The sequence below is a fragment of the Atractosteus spatula genome, chromosome 8 (genome assembly GCF_055471065.1).
Source record: "Atractosteus spatula isolate fAtrSpa1 chromosome 8, fAtrSpa1.hap1, whole genome shotgun sequence".
Classification (NCBI taxonomy): Eukaryota; Metazoa; Chordata; class Actinopteri; order Semionotiformes; family Lepisosteidae; genus Atractosteus; species Atractosteus spatula.
In genome coordinates, this window is record NC_142713.1 from 17,961,397 (window position 1) to 17,983,577 (window position 22,181).

The following is a 22,181-nucleotide window of genomic DNA, read 5'->3' on the forward strand; positions in this document are numbered from 1 at the left end:
GCTAGGGTCCTGATTATTAATCAAAGTGAAATGGAAACTAAACTAACTGGGAAATGTTCCTACATGTAATGTAATTAAATCTCTTTTCTGTGATGTTTGATTGCTTCTCTGACTCTCTAAATATCTCAGAAATGTCAGAGACGTGTTCTGTTTTTCTAGAGCCGATTCCGTACCAGACCATACAGCCCTGGGACTCAGTGCACTCTGCTGGGATGATTGTCCTGGTTGTGATATTGGCAGTGCTCTTCTTTCTCCTCCTGCTCCTCTGTCTGTTCTGCTTGGTCTGCTGTAGGAAAAAGTAAGCAGGAGTCCTGAAGTGTGTCACTTAGCACGACTTGCTTTTTCATGCCGCAAGACTGGAGTTATCTGCAAATTAGATTCCAGTAAAAGCTGGGCTTCCCAATACTACTACCAAATCTATTACCTTGTGAACATGACAAAACAGTTCTGTTGGAAAACAAAAGCAAATATGGGAGTAGGCAATTCTTGCTGGTTTTAATATTCCAGCTTGCTTGAAAATTTAATTCGCTTGCTAAATGACTTACTTGCTAAATAAAAAAAGGTTTTATCATATTAAGATCCAATTTAAAGTTTATAAATAAGTGCACAGTGATGGAATTTTAATGACATTCTGTCTGATCTTTGGAAAATATTCTCATTAGCATCATACAACATGTATTATAAAGAGTGTGTGTGTAGAGCAAGTCTTCTTAATGTTATTTTGTTTGTGCCACAGGCCCAGGAAGGTATACAAACAAGCAAAGGCATACGACACCCACTATACTAAAGACATGCTGCACAACAGCCTGGCGACTGGACAAGTGGTCAGAGTGCACCGGGAGGTACAACAGGAGAATGCCCCCTACTTCATTCAGTCAAGAGAGGAGTACCAGCTGTCCAGCCAGACCTCTCCACAGCTCCATAGGTAGAGACACACACAGGCTCACAGTGCCGGACCTGTGCTGTACTCAGTGCTGTACTCAGGCAGAATACGGGTTCTGAAACACAAGAAAATATTAAATGACAATTTAGTCTGTTGATTGATTTTTGTAACCTAGAAACTACAAAGAACCATAATATGCATCTGTTGCAGGTTGTATCATTTTTTTAAAATGATGTATTCAGCCAGGAAAAACAAAAAACAAAGCTTTTAAAATGTATGTACTGTAAGTACCTGATGTTACTAAAGAAACAGGTGGGCTGAAACACATGACTGAACAGGTACAGTAAAAAACAGGCCCTCTCTATATTAGAATGTAAGTCTCCACTCAGCTGTGTAGAGGGGTAAAGTTTGAACATATACAGATAACTGCCTAAATAAATGATGCATTGTGTAACATTTAGGGATGCAAAGTATATTGAAAACAGGTGGTTCCACAAAGGTGTGGTTTAGCGATTAACATCCCAGCATGCTTAGGGTCACGTATAAAAATGCTCAGCAGGCCCAGTTGCCCATTATTTTGGTTACCAAGGCTAGAAGAAGAAATGTCACTTTGATGACTTTGTGAGAGGGGTCAATGTGCCAAACTTTGGGGCATGTCTGGCAGGAGCTTCAGTGAGGAAGACTGATCAACATGCAGGTGGTACACAAGGAACAGTGGCAAAGGTGATGTTGGCATGGGAGTCTGAGGTAAAGATGTAATCATCTAGGGGCAACTGTGCACAAAAGCAAATACTCCTTTGGAATTTCAAGTGGAAAATGGCATTACATTCCTCCAATAGAGTTCCAGACACTTGTAGAATCTGTGCCAAGACACATTTAAGCTGTTCTGGTTCCTCATGGTTGCCCAACTCCCTGTTAAGACACTATGCTGGGGTTTCCTTTATTTTGGTAGTTACCTGTATGTACAGTACATATTTGTACATTCTTACTAAATGTAAGATTATTTATTTTCTTAAAATCAAAACAAATACAAAAAACAAAAATAAAACCAGATGATGGGAACTGAAAAACCTGATACCCTAAATGCTTTACAAAGGGGATTAGAATTGTTCAAATTGCTTTTTTTTTCTTTCAGACATAATTCATTTTATGCATTCTTGGAGAATATAAGGAACAGGTCAGTAATATACAGTAATGTAAATACAATCTGCAATGTAGAAGAGTAGACCTGATTATCTTTATTATAGTGTTATTTTTTGTTTTCAGAAAAGTGATGTGTTGTTGGGATCTAAAAATCAGAAAATAATCACACCAATTTATTTGTAATTGCTTGCTCTTTCTATATATTTTCTCAACACAATTTTAGCAACATGCAGACCCAGTGTGCAAAACTAACACACTGTATATTACAAGCATCCCAGCTTATCTTTAAAGATATGCATTATGTAAATGTATGCAAGTTCTGAGTAATATATTTTTAGTAAATACCAAAAATACCGTATGTATTCAATTATAGTCAAATCAATATGTTCAAACATTTTTGAATGCACAAAGATGTCTGTTGGGTGTGTAGTGGGTTAAATGCTGTCATAAATACCTCCATTAATAATCATTTTCCATTTTTAGGGTAAATTTGGAGGTGAACAGTTCCACCCACAGGTAAAAAGACAGTTTCAGAAACAGAACACTGTTATCTTGTTTGCCGTACTGTTCCTAATATTTCCGGGTAGAAAGAAAACATAAGATACTCCAGTGACTTTACTTTTGTACATATTTTTCAATATCACATCATAAATCTGGGATTACTGTACATGCCAATTAAGAAACAAATGAGGCTTGAAAACCATGATGCAGCATTACCTAGGGGATCACAAGTCAGAAAGTAATTATTATATATTGTGATTTTCTCTCACAATGCTCCCACACCCAGAGAGTACCCAGAGCTTGGTCAAATTGAGACTGATACTGTTTTCTTTTTTTTGCTTTGGTTACTTATCCACTCAGTCCTATTGAAGGTCCTATGAATACTTCCTTCAGTTATTACCACATAATTAGTTGAATCAGAGCATCTATTTTGCCTTTTTATGACTTTGCTTTGGAATCTGCCAGCTTTGTCCATTCTGCAGGGATGGAAGCTCAAGTCGTTTCTGTGCTTGCTTACTTATTTTCAATTGAATTGTTTTTATTGTTTTTATTTTTATTTGATTGTACTATTAAAAAATATACATTGATGATGTTAACAAATTAAGATTGAAAGCAAACCTTAACTGCAATGGACCAACATCTGTCATTCAAAATGAAAAAAAGAAAATCAACATTTAAATGTCCTGTAATTCCATTAGGCACTATTCAATTTAATTATAATGTTCCTTTGTTTGTTTGTTTTCTAAGGCAACCAGATCAGAGGATTCTTGAGGCAATTTCAAGGTAAAGATGTTTTCCTGCTGCAAGATTTTATTTCAGGCAATTTTCTGATTTTTCTTTAAACTATTAAGGTGCTTTCTGCATATTTTAATTTGATTCATTTATTTACCTGTACAATAAGAACCAGAGGACAGAAATGGAAACCACAAGAAGTGCTTTTAAAACTGAGAACAGGAGGTACTTTGTTTACAAAGAGTATACAAAGAGTCTGGAACAAGCTACCCAGCCGTGTTATCAAATCTGATGATCAAGAAACAGCCAGATGAGATCCTCCGATCCTCTTAGCTACTAGAATCCGAACGAGCTTGATATACCAAACAGATTCCTCTCATTTAGAACACTTCTTAATTGTTTATGTTTAATATTCAACAGTGTCATTCAGCTTGTTAGCAATAATTAAAAGTTGTCTGCAGAAACGATCAGTTGTAGTTAATGAGAAAGAGGTAAACTTTGATCAGTTAATAAAGAAATCTGTAGGATAATGATGACATGATGATCATTTTTGTTACCTATCAGATATATCTGGTACTGTAGATACTTCTATGTAGATTTCTTAGAGGTCTTTGTGCATAACAAATGCACAAGTAAAAGACAAGTAAGTGTCTTATGAAGTCTGTATAAAGCTTTTAGCTTCTTCATTAGTCATGTAAATTCTTTTGCAAAATTTTGAAAATTCAAAATGTTTACAAAGTTCATTTATTAGTTTAGTATTAGCAAGTAATTTTTGCACAATTAGTTATGACTAATGTCAAAACTTAAAATATCAGTTTTTGTCTTACCAGCCAATTTAGTTCAAATTTCAGGATATTCTTATTTCTTATTATAGGAAAAAAATAATGTGATTATGTTGATTTTTTTTTCAGGTCTTCTACACTTGGAATTCAAACTTCAAAACCAAGGTAATGTTAATTTAAATATATTTAAACACTAAATATAAAGTTCTAACAGAACGATAGCAATTACAGATGAGTATTTTTATCAACACAGGTCAAGGTCTGCCTCTGACTTTCTGGAATCAGCAAAAAGGTATTTTTTATGATGAATTTAAAGTTATGAATCTTTGACATAAAACACGTAGTTACAGTAATGTACTTTGCTTATACTGCATACTTAAATCCCACTCTTTCTCAATGATTAAGACGTGCACTTTTTACATGCAGATCAAGCACTCTAGCAAGACAACAGGGAAGTAGTGTGGCAGGGTAAGTGAAAATTGATGCATCTTTTCAGTTGAGGTGACATTTATTTGACCCAGGATATCATTTTGGTTGCTCTTTCTGAAACCCTTTCCAAGGCAGCAATAACATACCGATGACAAAAAGGCTTGTACAAGGCTGGGCCTAAGGACTCACTCCAATTGTAAATATTTGCAAACAATAATCTATGTGCTTTGTGCATGAGTTCGTATATTAGTTGTTTAGTTGTTTTTAATTTTTCATTTACTGCAAAACAAAGCTATGCTGGAAAAAAGCCAGCATTGCCAATTTCCCCTGACTACAAAGGGAAGCACTCCATCTTTTACATGCTTGTCAAGGAAGCTAGCATGGGGGCCTGATTTCTAACTTAAATTTTAGCCTCATTTAACTTATTTTCACTTCCAATTTTTTACAATTGGAAATGGAGCTTGACTGTCATGGATCAACAGTTGGTAACACCATACTGTATTTACTGTATTATCTGCTGTAAATATATTCTGTACTGTATTTATTTCAAGTTATACAGTAAAATGCATGACCCGGTTCGTCATTTCAGATCATGTCCCCGTCAAACAAAAACAGGATTTCAACAATACAGCCGATAAATGCACTGCACTTTACTAATGTTGTTAGTTGTTAGTAAGTAAAGTGTTACTTAGAGGAAAAAAAGTGCTGTTGATTAGTTATTCAATTGGCCTTTAGCTTTTACTCACAATGTCTGCATGGAAACAATTACTTTTGTACGATGAATAAAATAGTAAACAACTTTTAATGTAAATTCTCCAAATCCAGTACCACTGCCTATATTCCTGGTTCCTACATTTAATGCTACTCCCTTACTTTAAATTTCATTTCCCAGGTTTATGCCAAGTTCCAGACAGAGCTAAACTCTGTCTTGTATTTCCTTTTCTGCTTTCACATCATATATACAGTAACTGCCTCTTTTAGGATCACCTGCAAAAGATTTATAATTAGACCAATAACTAGGAATTTGCTTTTAGATTCAGTGACCAACTTGGAAAACGTATACTGCTGCCTTACAAAATCTGAATTGGGAGTAAATGCAAACGTTCTGTTTGTTTTTTCCTATGGCCAGGTCAACTCAGACCATGGTAGTATCTTCCACTGTCTCTCACAATAGCTCTTCCCAGGAGTCATACAGCATTCTTCACAGACAAGTGTGAGTACTGATTTTTTTAATTAAATATTTCAGTTTCCCAGGAAACTGGCACCTGGTGGACTTCATACCAGTTTTCAGTGTTTTAAGATGAGACATCTGAAAATCTAAAAGCATAATTTTAAAACTTAGAGCATTCAAGTTTTGATTCAAAAAGATCTTCACTTTAAAAATATGAATACATTATTCGTAATCCATCAAGATGGGACATTATTGGAAGGGGGTGAATGATGCACAGGTGTATTTACAGAATGGAATGGTTGTTCTAGGCAGCTCAAATAGGTTTTCTGGATCCTGCTCTGTCAATATAAAACCAGCTGAACTTTAATATTCACTCTCTGCAGCAGGGTTCTCCGTGTTGTGGAACTGTGTGCTGCTCAGTACTGTTTAACAGTTGTGTGCTGTTTCCTCTTCCTCTAGAATTTCGTCATCTGTTTCCGATCACTCTGAGTCTAAAGCAGTGCCCGTGTAGACGGTGAGGTTCCTCTTGAATTTCCTAATATGTTGACTACATTGAAGAGACATTTTGGAAAATGCACTCCCTGGGCAAAAGCTAACAACTCCTTTGAATGGTTTACAGAAGCGGGATGATCACTTGCTACCTCCCTTCCAATGAAGAAATCGAATTCTTCAGTCTCGTGCTGCATCGGCACACTCCAGTCTACCCCATTGCTCCCTCCTATAATCTGCTTCGCTGGTTTATACCTGATTCTTAAGCAGTTATTTACATCAGCATTTAGCTGTCAATTTAGGACCCAGCAATTATCCACCTTACAGTCCTGAATGTGTTTTGGGCTTTATTACTGTAAAACTATGGTGAAAGTAAGGGCAGTACTCTAAAAATGTCTGTATTTACATTTACATTCCTACATTTTCTATATTTATATTTTTTCCTATAGCAAAATCAAATCATGTTATTCTATTATATTATCAATATGTAAATTTAGTCTGTTGCATGAATGATAATTATTATCGATAATTAGGAATCTCTGGGTACTATTTGCTTTTTTTTGCTATTAAAATATATTCTGAACATTTCAAAATACTCTGTTGAAGGCCACTTGTCTTTTTTGTAAGGTAATTTAACACGAATATTATCTGTCTTTTAAAAAAGGTTAACTAAAGTTAGTTATAGAATGGTTTTCAGTTTGTGTAGTATCAATAGAAATCACTATCTTACACAGAATAATATTTCATTTTGTAGAATGCAAATGTCAATCTAACATGACTCTTAGTCTGTTTTAATTTACTACATTCTGATTAAATTCAACAAATAAGTGTTACAGAAGCCTTGGTGTTAAATTATTATTGAACATAAAATGAACATCACATTTGCAAAGTTTTAACAATCTTTTTTGTACCAGGTGCCCAAGCATTTATTGAGCAGGTACGATATAGATACTTTTTTTTTGCTAACTATCATTTGACCAACCGGGTGTACAGTCTACAGTGAAAGTCAGGTTAGGAGTGCAGGTGGCCTTTGTTTGAAGCAATCTGCAACAAATGCATTGCACCACTTGTATACCAGTAAGATTTACCGTAACATAAGCAAACTACTGGTGAGGTTTAATAATCAGAAGTGCAGCTGAAACAAAAGTATTCGCACAAGGGTGCTGCTTCTCACAGTGTACTCAATCCCCTCCATCCACACAAACAGCTCCATAAAATGAAGTGAATCCTAAATTTAGATTACTCTGGTCATGTACAGCATATGCCAATAATTGTGAAATATAAACATCTCATTCCTCTATTGACTGGTACCCATATAGCTAAGTCATTATTTCTGTGATGTCATTATGAGTAAGGCTGGGAGTATGTTGGTAAAATCATTTTCTAGGTCACAGGGTTATTATATCTGTTAATGTGGCCAGAATCCAAAAAAGCAGGAAAACAGTCACAGGTATGAACAAGTAATGGTTACATCTCCATAAAACTGAAAAAGGATGTGTATTTCATGACAATTTTTTACTGTAGATTGTTTGACTTCACAGGGTATACAGCTACTACATTGTACAATTGATAATGTTTGTTTTCCATTCAGTATGTTTCATTGCAGCATTACAGTACAGTAGATTTTAACTTACAGATAAAATTAAAAAACTCCCTTTCGACCCAATTCAAATTTGGCTATTAAAAATGTTCAATAGCAGCACTACTGTGCTCATCTATTTTTTGTGTGTGGGCGGGAGGGGGGAGGTAGGATGGCAGAGCACATTAATAAGTATAACACCACCTTGTGGACAGTTGTGGCATCAGGCTCCCGAAAATAGAATTTGTACAGGTCCCTGTTTTTAGAACTGAACATGCAGCACCAGAGAGGGATAATTCACTAAAATACCAGCCTTCTTTTAATATAACTAGACAGGAACACTCTGTAATCAAAGAAGAACAGGAAAAGTTACAAATGAAAGGAGACCATTCAGATAATCTAACCTGTCTGCTATGTAGTAGCTAATCAACTAATAGATGTGAGAATCTGGCTATTACTTGAAATAAGTCACAGTATCAGCTGTATCAATATGGCTGGGTAGCTTGTTCCAGAACGCTACAACCCAAGTCCAGGACGTGATGCAGTGATCAGTGTATAACATTAAAAAAAAACATGTCAATGGACAAACTGTAAAGCTTCAGCTAAACCTGCAGCCTGTGCTTAACCTGTGCTCCAATGACTAATCTGTAAAGTAATATTACAAAACCACAGATTTGCCAGAATGTTTAAAGTTTCACCAGTTAAAACTTGGTTTCCTTTAGATGTTCTGCACCCCCTTCTTATAGTCACTTGCCCCTGGGCACTCATTAAGCCCTTATATACCGTATTGTATTTAATAACAGAATTTAAGTCTGTCAAAATGTGCATAAAGGTGTTAGGTGGCTTTATGTAGCCACTTATCGTGCTAACATGAACATTTTGATCTGCCAAAAAATATTTTTCATCTGAAGCATTGTTCATTGGTACTGTCAAACACGTAGCAGCAAGGTTTTCTGGAATCTCTGGTTCCCATTTTTTTCAGGACTTCCAGATTTCAGTTTGTACCTAAGCATTGTGTACAATTTCACACTAAATACAGTTTTCATGTATTGCAATCACAAAGCCTGTGCAGCATGAGTGGTTCAATTTTCAAATGAATTATTTTATTTATGGAATTAATAATAATAATAATTAATTATGGAATATATTTTAATGTGGAATAATAAAGGGGCACTTAGGACTATGAAAATAGGAATTAATTTATATACAAAAGGGTGATAAGTGTAGAACAAATTGCCTAGCCACGCTGAATCTGTTTTTTTTTCATATGTCCCTGAATAACAATTTGTGATTTTTGGATTGCTAGTAGTAGCAAAGTTCTTTCCACACATTGTTTTATGCTGACAAAATCTGTTCTTATTTTTCCATGAAATTGAAGTTACTGGAAGGGCATTAAAGGCAGATGAATGAGGGTCACCCCTCTTCAGGAGACTGGGGGAAAGAATCAGAGTGAAGCAATCATCGGGCCTTTATTTCAGCTGAAATTAAGGCACCATACAGCAGCATGAGAGGAAGTAAAAGTTTTTTTTTCTCTCCTTTCCTTCCTCTGCCTGTTCCCCTGGCAGAGATCTCTTTATAGCCAGATCACAGAGGTTACACTTCTCATTCCCATGCAGCTCCCTCACACAGCAGCTGGATGATTGTCCTTCCTGTTATCAAAAATGTCATTTGTAGCTACCTGCAGTCTACGCATTATGCCAGAATCACAAGGACATGTTAACAAAAGAAGTGTTTTAAACTAATATTTTACAGAGGTCATCAGTGCTTTGAGTACAGGCATAAGGTTACAAGCGGTATAATTGCAATACTTTTGAGATTAGCATGGTGTTATATAAAAGATAATGCAATCCAGCATAATACTGTAAATTGAGAGTCTAGTCATTGCAAGGAGGTGAGTAGACATTTGTGGAAAGACACACTTTTCTCTTCTCAAAGTCCTCACTGGCATCTCACATAATTCAGGTTCACAGGTGATGAGCTCCAGGACTGCTCTGGTAATGGGATGGGAATTGCCCATATTAACAGTGATTGAGAAAGCTCTATTTTAATAACTCTGCCCTTTTGATTTTTTTAAAGCAAATATTTAATGTAAAGCTTAAACTGATTTTTTCCCTCTTTGCCTTTATTTTTACTTTACTATGACTAATGTTTGTGAAAATGAATACACCAACCCTCAACCATCCAGGAGCAAGTACTGGTTGTAGTTAATATTAGAACAGTTCCTTGCATTTATGTAGTGTTTTGGATCCCAAAGTGCATCATATTGGAGAGAAAGCATGTCAACCACTTCTGAAATGCAGCCATTATTTGCCAGAAGAAAGGGTAGAGAACATGTTTCATCAGCTGAATCAAAGGGGTACAGGAAGGCCAAAATGCACAAGCCCAGGCTGGAATTTAGACATACTGTAACACTGGGATGAACACATTTGGAACCACTATAGGCTCTATGAAGACCAAGTAGTCATGACCTCAGAATGCCTCATCCAAAGGACAGCAGCAAAGGTTTTGAAAACCTCTGGTCCAGAAGAAAGCGTGCACCTACAGTACAGTCCTAGTCCACCAGCCCTCCCTGGAGCAGCAAGCTGATCTTCTGTGGGGTTTCCCATCCTACTAAGGATCTGGCATGCTCTTACATTGAGATCTATAAACAACAAGTTAGTCATACTGCTGCCATCTTATTTACTGAGGCTTTCTGAAAGACGTGTTAACACATTAACTCTTTTTATGTTGTTGATTATGAAAAGCAACTGGTGGCTCTCAGTGCTGCAATCGGTATGTTATATAAACAGTTTTTGAGGGAAAAGAAAAATTCCATTTGCTGAGACCCGAGTGAAAGCAGTATTCAGATTATCCTTCAACAGTATCCCATCTGAAGTAAATTTGAAATAAAAAAGGTAGAATCCATTACAATTTCAGGAAAGCAGATTATGAAGGAATGAAACAGTTTAAGACAAGAAGTAAGGGACAGAGTCATTAGATCAGCAGAGAACCGATTGTAATGGATGGAATAAGTACGTTCATATTTGTAAAGACACTGATAGAAAATCAGATTTCAAATGATTTCATATTATAATGGTCATTTGTATATAACTGTTGGTACTGTAGGTTTTTTCTATAGGATTTTTGAGTTTTGTTTTTTGCTATGGGAGAATGAATGAATTATGTACTATCACTGTTTTGTACAGTATGCTGGTTCTCCTTGCTCTTGCCTTGACATTTATTCAGAAAGGTAGTTGGTAATTCCAGGTAAAATAAATAGAAATCTGTGGTTTTCAGCACTTATTTTATTATTCATTAGAGTTAAAAGATTTGATACAAGCGTTTTATGTGTTCATGGAGTTTATCAAAGGCTCATCAGAAAAGGCAGCAGAGGGTGACTTGTGTGCTACTAGTACATGGTTTTCTGCCATCTGGTTATTTTCCCTGCAGTGTGGGAAGAACTGGGGTTCCAGTCTCACATCTAACTCGCAGTTCACTGCTCAGAACCAAGAGCAGAACCAAGACCCGAGAATACGGTGCTCAGTTTCAAACTGTTGAAGTCTGACCATGCTGTGAGAGTTCAATCAACAGGACACTGATAGCACAACAGTCTGTCATTGCACAAAAGCCTGGCAGGTTCCTGGAACTTCATGGACTAAATTCCAGGAGCAGAAGCAGAGCACCACAAGCTGTAACTTGATTACACTGAAGAGGAAGGTGCTGCCGATGAAGCACAGGAGCCCTTTTGAGGGTCTTGTGCTGTGTTGTGTCCCAAATGAAAGTAAATAAAGAGCTGTTGTTTGGAGACAGTAAGAAGAGCAAAGTTGAATTAGGTCACACATGGCAGAGGAAAAGTACAGAGGGGATACTGAAAGTAGAGAGCAACAGCAAGGCCAGAGTATGAGTTAGTCTCCTCCTTAGTGGCTGATAAAGACTCTGAGGTCATGTTCTGTTTTTTGTTTCTCAAGGTTTATGGATTAATAAAATTAAACATGGTGGTAGATGTGTGTTTTTTCTCCAGTGTTGCTGAAGTGAAACTCTTTGTTCACCATGTACAGTGAAAACGGTGAAAACAGCCATAATCACAGGTGGTGTGAGAATGTGCCAGAATGTACCAGAGGACCAACACTGTCATTTGTAACTCTGTGAACTATCGCATCTTTTTGTTGGGATGCATCCAGATTTGTTCTATAGTCTTTTAAAAAGGAACACTGATAAACATATAATTTAATGAACAATAATGACGATGAATATTGATGAATATCATAGTTTTATTTGAAGGATACTGACACTTCTGCCTGTGGATGTAATGTGTGTCAATAAAATGGATCATGACAAAAAAAGAATAAAAACTGGCATAATCTTAATTTTCCTGGATGTCTGGTAACCGTAACGACTAAATCTAATATCTGCCGATTGGAAACATTTATGGATGTAATTGTGCACAACCACCAAAAGAGTAATAAGACTGAACCAAATTCCTATACACCAATATAATTGTCCTACTTCTGTTAGATGCATGGTAACAACTAAGGTAAACAAGAGGATCATCTGTATGGCTGTAGGATTGTAACAGACAATTAGCATAGGACATGTTTAGCTAATTTGTTAGAGTTCTTTGAACAAAGTAGAGCAGTAATGGATATAAACAGAGCACATGCACTGTTACTGTATGCATGGGTGTCACAGAGCTCACAGGCCCCTGTCTCCATGACAGCTGGCCGAGGAGTCAAACACCTCCGTGAAATCACCATGCCATGAGAACTCCTTCTAGGAGGCTGTCTCTGCCATCTGCCCCCACTTAACAGATGATTATCTTATGAGCTCTAGGTTACTTAAACCCTGCTCTGTCCGCTGTGTGGAGCTCTGACAGTGCAGTTGTGTTGAATTGAGGAAGTGCTATTAGCACTAACCAGTCTGTCTGAACTAATAAGATCCAGCCTGAATCAGCCAGACTGCCCAATCCCAAGGCAGAACCACACTGTTAGCCTGTCCGCCCCATTACACCTTGTAAGCAACTTTGCTTGGTTCCTCATCCTGTCCTACAGTCGTGGCTCTTTCCAGCTCGTCGCCTTGTTGTAACAATGCACTGTGTACTTAGATTTCATATACTGGGGGAATGTAGTGGAGAGACAATACTGCTGTCTTTGGATGTTCCCATTGACGGCCAGCACTCACACTGATTGACAACGTCAGGTATCACCTTATTACATGTTTTCAACTGATTGCTTAGCTGTAACATTCTTTTTATAATCTGTTGACCAAGACATATTCTCATTTGATCTTATCAATGTATTTTATCATTCTGATTTGTCCATCCTTCTTTTTTCTTACTGTACCGCTTTATTTAATCCAGGGACATGGGAGAGTAGGGGCTTATCCCACAAAGTAATGGGCACAAGGCTGGATACACCATGGATTGGACCCCAGTGTACAGACACAAGGGCATGTACAGACAAACAGGCACACACTCACACTAGGGCCAGTTTTTACAGAGCCAATTATCCTCCAGGTACGTCTTTGGACAATGGGAGGAAAACCACAGCATCCTAGCCTTATAAGGAACCGATGCTAATCACACCAAGCCACCCCTCTACTTTCTGTTTATTAACTCATTCTAAGGTCGAATACCATCTTTACCCTGAAAACTAACTGCCTACAATTTGATACAATGATCTTTTATGAGGAATTTTATAAAAATTATAAGAAAGTAAATATACAACTGTATGTCATGTATGCTGACATGTATGCTTACTCAAAATCAATGATCGAATGGTCCTCTAGTCTATTGCTTATTAACGAGTCCATAAACTTACATGTAACAGACTTGAGACTTATTGTTATGTAATTACTTGGTTACAATGGCCTAATTGATTGCTGGAAGAGTTTTGCTACTGGCTTGGGAATAACATCTCTGGTTTTCTCATGTGCAATTGTTACAATTCCCTCCAGGCCCCGGAGATTTGTTTACTTTTAATATCCACAATTCTATGGTTCTTCAGTGCAAATACTAATACTTTCATATGGATAGAATTCTGTTTTTCTGGAGCATGCCTTTGTAAGCCTGAAATTCTGTCCTTGGCAAAATGAGATATTCATGTAATATCTTAGCTATCTCCAAAATGAACTTGAATCACTTTCTTAGATTAGGTTGTCTCATTAGCAGTCCTAGGAATATAAAGTTACAAGTTAAAGGTTTATTCCATGCTGAAAAGAGTAGAAAGGAAACACAACATTTCGGCTTTGGAGCCTTCTTTGGGTGTGAAAATGGAAAAATATATTAATTTTGTCATTTTGTGGCAACAAAAAATCTGTCATTTTCTGTACTCCCTAATACAAATTGGGTATTACAAAATACAATTTAAAAATAAAGCAAAACTTGCTGTTTCCTTTTTCTATTAGAACCTGTGTATAGCTGTTCTTAATTTTTCATAAGTTAACATTAACAAATAACAGGAAAAATTTAAAAAAGAATAGAGAAAGCACAACACAATATTTGCTATTTTGCTGGCACATTAAATCTGGTATTTTAAGATTTAATGCAACACTTGAAATCTGTGATTTTATTGGAAATGTTTCTCAAAATGCTTGTTCATTTACCATACTGTTAATTACAACATTTCCTTCTGGTAAATTTGGAAATTCAACACCACCCTGTTTGCACCATGCCATGGGCTCTGTTTTCCTATTTCAGTGAAGGATACCGTATCTGTATATAAGACAGTCACACTACATCTGAAGACAGCAGATATACTTAAGTGTTCATATAAAGATGCCAGAACAAAAAGAATTAATTCACAGCTTTAAGGGCATTCCCTTCTCAACCAGAGTCTCCACAGAACTGCTCCAGGCCTTGGATACCTTCGAAGCCAGAGAAGATGATGTGCTGTTAGTGTCCTATCCGAAATCAGGTAAGAACATTCAAAAAGGTGTTTTCTCATGTCCTTGTTTTGTATCTCTGGTGTGTATTTTTAGTCCTAAGCGTTTGGTTTCACACAGTTTTGTTTTTGATTTCTTCCGAAGGCACACACTGGCTGGCTGAAATCATGAAGAATTTGCACAGCTGCCACAGTGAGAACCACAGTGCTGGCCTGGTGACACTGACTTCATCTCTGGAGTTTGGAGATCTCTCCAAATTCGATGAGCTGAGAAACCTTCCCAGTAAGAGGCTCATCCCAACACATCTCAGCTATGACATGATCCCTGTGCAGTTCAAAACAAAGACATGTAAGGTAGGCAGTGAAAGCCCAGAGTATACATCTCAAGATCTTAAGACAGCTAAAATAAAATATTGCATATTCGACTGTATATTGGATATTAATTAATCCCAAGGATCATTCCTCCTTGCATTGTACTGTAGATAGATTTGATTGAAATGTTAGAGAAATTGATCTTACATATATGCAGGTTTTTATGTACCTGTATTCAACCTCTCTTTTACTTGCAGTTTTGTGAAAACAGAGTAATGAGTCATGTGGATACAGAAGTGCAAGTATAATAATCCTGAAGGAAAATATTTAGAGAAAGGAAGGAAAACTGCAAAGATGGAATGATTGTACTTTTCTAGGTCCTTGGTTATTTGCTAGAATTTTAGAAGGTACTGTATATGCAAATATAAATTTACAAATGTCTGCTTTATATTTGGCTTCTCAGATGATTTATGTGATCAGGAATCCCAAGGACACAGCGGTTTCAATGTATCATTACTACCAGCAAAATCCCCATCTACCCAATGTTGAGAAGTGGTCAGCCTTTTTAGAGATGTTCCTGAAAGGTGAAGGTAAGCATATTGTTTACACTGGTACATATTTTGGGAGATTTCATAATTTAATATTATATAGATACAACCGCTACAGTATATCAGTTACTGTACAACAGGACACAAATTCAATTATTGACTGAAATGTAAGCTGAGGCAAATTTTTAAAGACATGATCAAATTAAAATGCTTCGTGATTGCCAAACTGTAAGGAAGCCACCACAATTATAATTAGTACTCCAACACCTTTGTTCTCATTGCAGTGGTGTATGGTTCTTGGATTGATCATGCTCTGAGCTGGGAGAAGAATAAAAGCAATGAAAATATGCTGTTCCTGTACTATGAGTCAATGAAGAAGGTGATATAATACTTTCATAATGCGCTCTAATCAATGTGTGCCTAAACATGCATTAAAATTATGTTTACTTAATTGTAGAATGAACCACAATTGCAACTAAGAGCACATTTTAGTGTGTTCAAGTAGGAATATGAAAAAAACAAACTTCAGGATATTACATTGTTCCCCACTAAGCTAAAATGGAAAAACAGGATCATTTGTTTTCTACAGGATCTCCCAAAACATGTCAAAGAGATCAGCTCATTTTTGAACATCAGTGTCACTGAAGATCAGATCAGGGAGATCTCAAAGAAATGCTCCTTTCATGAAATGAAAGAACAGGCAGAAAGGGAGAAAGTGAACACAAACCACACAGTGTGCGCCCTGACATCTGACAGGAAGCTGATCTTCAGGAAAGGTAAGGTGTTTTACCATCAAAGTCTATTTAAAATATGAACAGTACTTGAATCACTGAATATGAAAATGACTCAATGTGGATTTTATTTACAGTGACTACATGTATGTTCTTCTAGATATTAATACTTTATAAATGGATTTAAAGTTAAGTTTAAGTGATCAACACACATGTGTGATTAAATACTGGTAGCAATTAAGAAAGATGTTGGCTGCTAACCAAGACCATTATAACCAATGTGTTTATCTGAAAATGCCATTTATTCTACTACTGTACATAAATCACTTACAGTACATTGGTATGAAGGTCCATTTTTATATTTTTTAAAATATGTATTATGTCATTTTGTAGGTGTTGTTGGTGACTGGAGAAACTATTTTACCTCCAAACAGAATGTGCAGTTTGATGCAGTGTTCAAGGAGAAGATCAACTCTAGTGCTTTAGCAAGCTGTGTTGAATATGAATAAGAATGAAAGGCAGGTACTGGACCTGTACACTGACAGTACTAATATCAATGTCAAAATATTATACATTTGATGCTTTTTGTGATGGGAATGGTTTGTTTAATATCGGTTATTTTTTGTTGTTAGTATTTTGTACTTTAGTATTATTATAAATCATATTAAGTTTTTTTAATTAATTCTAAACATTTCCAAATTGTCAACATTTGTTCAGCCATTAGTTCTTTAAAAAATAATTATAACTTGAAGTGCTTTATTCTTGGATAATAGGTTGACTTTTAAAAGTTTGAATAGAGTTTTGTAAATCCCATTGTTCAAAAGATATTTTCTGTAAATCAGTTTCATATATTGTAAAACTCCTTGTGTAATTTTTGTTTTTATGAATTAGTTGATATACATAAAATTAGTTGATATAAATGATTTTATCTGACTTTGTCAATCTGAATGATGACTCATATTGCTTTAGAATTATATTGTTGTTATGATATAAACATGTGAATTGAACTATTTTTGGATACAGGGAACACTTTTGTACTGTTTGGACTGTCTTACATGCAGTATATACATTAAAGTATAAGTAATTATACTAGGTACTCTGTAAAATCCACAATAAAGGTGCTACAGTACATATCTTCACCTTTAAATAATATTAATAATTATGCTGAAGAAGACCTCAGAAACCTGAGAGTGAGAGGATGGCGAAGACTGGCTCAGGACCGAGATGCGTGGAGGAGGGTGGTGGAGGAGGCCAGGTTTCTACAAGGGCCGTAGCTCCATGGGGTTAGGTTAAATAATATTAAATAATTTAGAGACATATGTCATATGTATAAACCTGGTTTGCTGAAAAATAATAGTGCCATACAGCTAAAGTGATATCTCTGTGCAAACGTGGGCATGGACTCAGTCTTTATATTAGCATTACTGATTTCAGGTCATTTCAGAGCATAACATACTATCTTCATATCTACTCCTTGGAGGTTATTATTAGCATTATCTGTCTTCCCTTTTCCTTTACAAACCCTGAAAAGAGGCTACCAAGAAACCCAAAAACATTAACTCTTCTTTTTTAGGGAACAAGGATTCATGGATAACCTAACCTTACCTTTCATATTGAAGAGTAGCAACGAATAGGACAGTGTAGCAATACTGTTGCATAGCGTACCTAGTGGTATATATTGGCCTTAGCATTAGGTCTGGAAAATTGTCAAGGACAGAGACAGCCACAAAGTGACTCAAAGAACCACCCACATGTACAGTAGGTGGTAAAATCTTGAAAAAGTGTTCAGACTAGCCCACGTAACCCAAACACAGCTCTCAGACAAACCAACTCTTCTGTAGCCAATGGGGAGCAATAAGAAGAACCATTAGAAGTTAAAACGGCTACTGGAAGAAAAGCATATAGCCATCTGCACGGCCTAGTTGTCATGATCGGGATCCCTTCTCTTAAGGGCGCGCTGACCCTTTTGTATTTTAATTGATTATGTGTACCTCCCACATGTTTTGTGTCTCATTATTTAAGCCTGGCACTCTCGCTATTCCGGACTCAGCATTGGAAGACAGATGCCCGGAAGCCCGCCTACCGGCGGGTCGAGGAGAGACCCAACGGCATAGGCTTCATCACTGCATCCTGACCATCTGAGACCGGGGCTCGGAGCGCCTGGCCTCGTTACTTTCTTTTAACTTCTTGTTCCTGTTCCGGATCCCGTTCCGGATTTTAACCCTGTCTTGTCTTGGATGGATCACCCGGTTTTTGGACTTTGGACTGCACCCTGGATTTCCCATTTTGGACTTCCCTGGACTAGTTGCCTTCGCCACACCTCCCATCATGAACAATGATGAGAGCTTCCCATCCCATCTACAAGCACACAACAACACATGGGAGGTGATGACATCCCTAAGGAATGGCCATCGCAGAAGAACACTGGGCCTGCATCAGCTGACGATGGAGCAAGCCAGGTGAACTAAGAAACCAAGCTACTGTAACAGGGGAGGTCTGTCACAAGGGTTGTGTGAGATGCAAACTCAAGATTCGTACCCCTGCAGCTGCGAAGAGAAGAGATGTATAGAAGCATCTCAGATCTGGGTTGGATGGAATGGTCCACAGTGTGAAATATACTGTGTACACGTTTCTGTATTGTTTGACATGGCCAAATTCGGACATGGCAATCATGCACTATTTTAAAACTACAATAATTCATATCCTTGTTTATACGAAATACAGTAACTGATATATAAATAGAGAGAAAATGAACTTCCGTCTAATTGTGTACCTCTTTTAAGCCTGGTGCCCTTGGTATTTGCCTAGTGTGCCTACATGATGGGAACAGGCCTGTTACGTTTATACTGTACATGCAAGGGAACCTAGTGTGTGTCCTGTGTTAAATGTTAATTGATAAAAGGATCTGTAGTAAATGAAATGTGTTCTAGTGAATACAAGTACACTCATGTCATCTTAGAGCAGAAGATCAAATTACAGTAACTCCCGAACTGCTCTATACATTTCAAAGTCACTGCATTTAAAAAAAAATCACTTGATATTGATATAATATATTAATAATATATATAAAATATATATATAAAATATAATATATTAATATACTGAATGTGAATAGCAAGAGAATACTGTACATGTTGACTGAGCTCAGAACAATGTATTAAAGGAAGGCTGTTACAGATTAAATCTGGATCAATGTCAATTGAAAAGCTTGATTGAGTTTCAAGATTGCAGATTTAGGCACAAAGTTAGCTTGTTAAATTAATTTAATTTAAATCAAGTTAAAATTTCAAATTAAATGAAGAGTTTACCCATCTGATTTCTCTAGCCTTACATCATTCAGCAGTAAGGATAAAGGAAGCCTTGCAAACCTACCTATTCTGCAAAATCATGCTGTGTTTACAGAGGAAGCTTACTACACATGGGAAAGTAACCTGAACTGGAAATGTATGGCTCAATGTGTCAGTCAAAAGTTCACTGTCCCATACTCCAAAGAGTTCAATTTGTGTTGAAAGAATACCAGTGACCTGATTAAATACTAATACATCAGTACTAAATATGATGGTATGTAGTGTTGTACAGTATGTATGTTTGTATGATCTATAATTATTTTATTCACTATACAATCAGGAACTGCTAGTAGTTTAAAACACTGGCTCTTCAGTAACAACTACTATATCCACTCATGACAGAATGAGACACCAGAAATGGTGCTGCAACATGCTCATGTGCACAGTAACTGTAGACACACTGTAAGTCGGTGCTGGACACAAGAGCTAGCTCCTGTTGGAGGAGGGACGCTTCTGTCACTGACACTGTTGCAAGCCCTCAGTCTTCTGCTGAGCGTCAGCACAGTCCCTGTTGAACAATCCTTTCTTTTCTTCGGCACTGCACAGCCAAGCACGTGATTCTGCCTTGGAAACCCACGGAAAACCAGCTAGTGCCATCAAGACCCAACCCCCTTTTGAGACCCCCTCAAAACCCCTTCAAATGAGCACCTTTTGAGACACTCCAGAGCCCTGCAAATGTATGATAGTGACCCTGAAGTTTATGATGACTTTCCACATCTAGAGAGTGTGGGAAATGAGTGTTGGACGTGTTGTTAATAATACTGTAACTTTAACTCAATGGAAGTTATATTAAAGTTATATAAGGCAGTAGTTTGACCTTACTGTATGTGCGATTTTCTAGTCCGCTTTGATTCCCAATGTATTCAAAATGCTGAAATTACAATTACCTCTTCAAGAATAACAATTACAAGAACCCAAGGACACAAGTTAAAAGATGATTACAATCATTCGAGAGACACGTCTCTCCACCAGTCTACACAACACATCCTAACCCTGTTGTTGTTGCTGTGAAATCCTCTAAGGAACAGCTTTTTAGGTTATTTTAATCATTAAGATCCTTGCAGCCAAATGAGCGAGAAAGGATGGAAAGCCTGTTTTTTTCTGTAACCTTTCTTGCGTTCTGCATAAGTAAGACTGTGAGAAAATGAATATCAGGAAATTGTGAACTTACATTCTATTGTGAAAATACTCTTTATTGCATAGTTGTTTCCTGGCTGGCACTATGATCTTTGTGTGATATGACCTTGCCATTCTTTGAAAATAATGTTCCACAACATTCTCACACTCAAGTTTAGCAATAGCTACATTTTCATTAAAATTCTATAGTTACTGCTTTGAAAATACTGTAATATGTTTTATGTTGCCTTACGTTACATTGCAGACAACAGTGAAGATTATCTTGATTTAAACATCATCATGCTCTATTTGACCTGTAACTGAGCCAGATGGACAAAGGACATTGGCTGCACAGGCTGGGTGCATCTGGAGAATTACTCCATCATGCTGCTTTCAGCCAGGCTAATATCACACTGTGTGATCATTTTATCTGTCAGATTTTGCCTCCATTGCATTCAATGAACTCATCGTGATCAGTGGAGTTCCCAAGTGCATGCAGAGCTCTTTCTGAATGTCTCTGTAACTGATGATAAAAACCACAGTGGCCCTTTGATCTATATGCATTCCAGATAATTCAGTCGCATGCACATGAGTGGAAGAAAGCAGAATCCATCTCTGTTTGTTGCGGCATGGCTTTGTTGCTCAATATCAAATAGTAGCTACAAGATAAATCACCTAAGACACTCAAACCATGATTGCTGTCAGAGAATCTGAACATGGCGATCGAAAGTCAGTTTTTTAAAAAACAACAGTTTTGGTAAAGGCAGACCTAAACCCACCTTATTAGCTAGATAGTGATAAAACCCCTTATACTGGTGTAACACTTATTATGCAGCATATTGTAATACATATTGCACCTCATTAGAACTTCACTTTGCCTGAAACAGTAAATGTAAAAATAATGGATGCTCTAAAAAGTTTTTTTTTTACAAAACCCAAAATAGAAGAATGTCAGTGGATTCCTAATTTGGAAATATATCAAAAAGTGTTTAAAAGATGTGCTACAGTATATGACCTTCTTTGTACAAAACAAAGTAAGTGTGTCGAAGAAGAAAATGCTAAAGTTCTACAAATACTGTAGTAAAAGAATCAAAGGGGTTTGTGGAAAATATGAGATGAATAATTGCAGATGTGTTGTACTCACAAGGAAAATTAAGTTAAATGTATATACTGTATAATGGCTTTTACATATATATTTTGGAAATACAATTCCTTTACTTGCTGCAGCTAATTCTTACACTGACATCCTTTCCAACACTGGACTGGTTGACTTTACTTAAGACCTCAGCATTCGCACCACCATTTCAATTTGAATATAGAGATATAAAGATTTTCTATTTTAAAAAAACACGGTGTAAATAAACCTTTCAAATATCTTACTTTGTGTGGTTGATGAGTTTGCTGTTCGTCCTCTCAGTGCGGCCCTGTTCCTCTGTTTATCTGACTGTGTGTCTGCCAGTCAGCCTGACAGCCTCAATGTGTGTGCCTGCCTTGCTCAGCGTCTGTCAGCACAGCGGGGTGTCACCTCATTCTCCCTCCTTTTGTCTGGAAGTTTCCACAT

The 22,181-nt window shown here is 36.8% G+C and overlaps 2 protein-coding genes and 1 long non-coding RNA gene across 3 annotated transcripts in view; 2 read left to right on the plus strand and 1 right to left on the minus strand.

The window, feature by feature from the left end:
* The window catches only part of LOC148829235 (fibronectin-like), a 37,049-nt gene extending 30,590 nt beyond the window's left edge, over positions 1-6,459 (plus strand). The window contains exons 41-50 of the mRNA XM_088922576.1: positions 160-298; positions 737-925; positions 2,019-2,060; positions 2,510-2,542; positions 3,275-3,310; positions 4,171-4,206; positions 4,295-4,333; positions 4,468-4,509; positions 5,600-5,683; positions 6,101-6,459. Of these exons, the coding sequence (XP_088778702.1) occupies positions 160-298; positions 737-925; positions 2,019-2,060; positions 2,510-2,542; positions 3,275-3,310; positions 4,171-4,206; positions 4,295-4,333; positions 4,468-4,509; positions 5,600-5,683; positions 6,101-6,152 (692 nt within the window). The 3' untranslated portion in view covers positions 6,153-6,459. The remainder of the gene's footprint in view (positions 1-159; positions 299-736; positions 926-2,018; positions 2,061-2,509; positions 2,543-3,274; positions 3,311-4,170; positions 4,207-4,294; positions 4,334-4,467; positions 4,510-5,599; positions 5,684-6,100) is intronic.
* Positions 219-22,062, minus strand: LOC148829236 (uncharacterized). The gene is made up of 3 exons (XR_016091443.1): positions 22,001-22,062; positions 867-998; positions 219-286 (listed from the first exon to the last, which is right to left on the minus strand). It is a non-coding gene; the product is annotated as an uncharacterized LOC148829236 (long non-coding RNA).
* Positions 14,183-16,744, plus strand: LOC148829237 (sulfotransferase 6B1-like). Its single transcript, XM_088924080.1, has 6 exons — positions 14,183-14,599; positions 14,712-14,920; positions 15,342-15,468; positions 15,711-15,805; positions 16,016-16,202; positions 16,551-16,744. Exons 1-6 carry the CDS (start codon positions 14,461-14,463, stop codon positions 16,664-16,666), a joined length of 873 nt encoding a protein of 290 aa, XP_088780206.1. The 5' UTR covers positions 14,183-14,460; the 3' UTR covers positions 16,667-16,744.
* Positions 22,063-22,181: the final 119 nt, after the last annotated feature.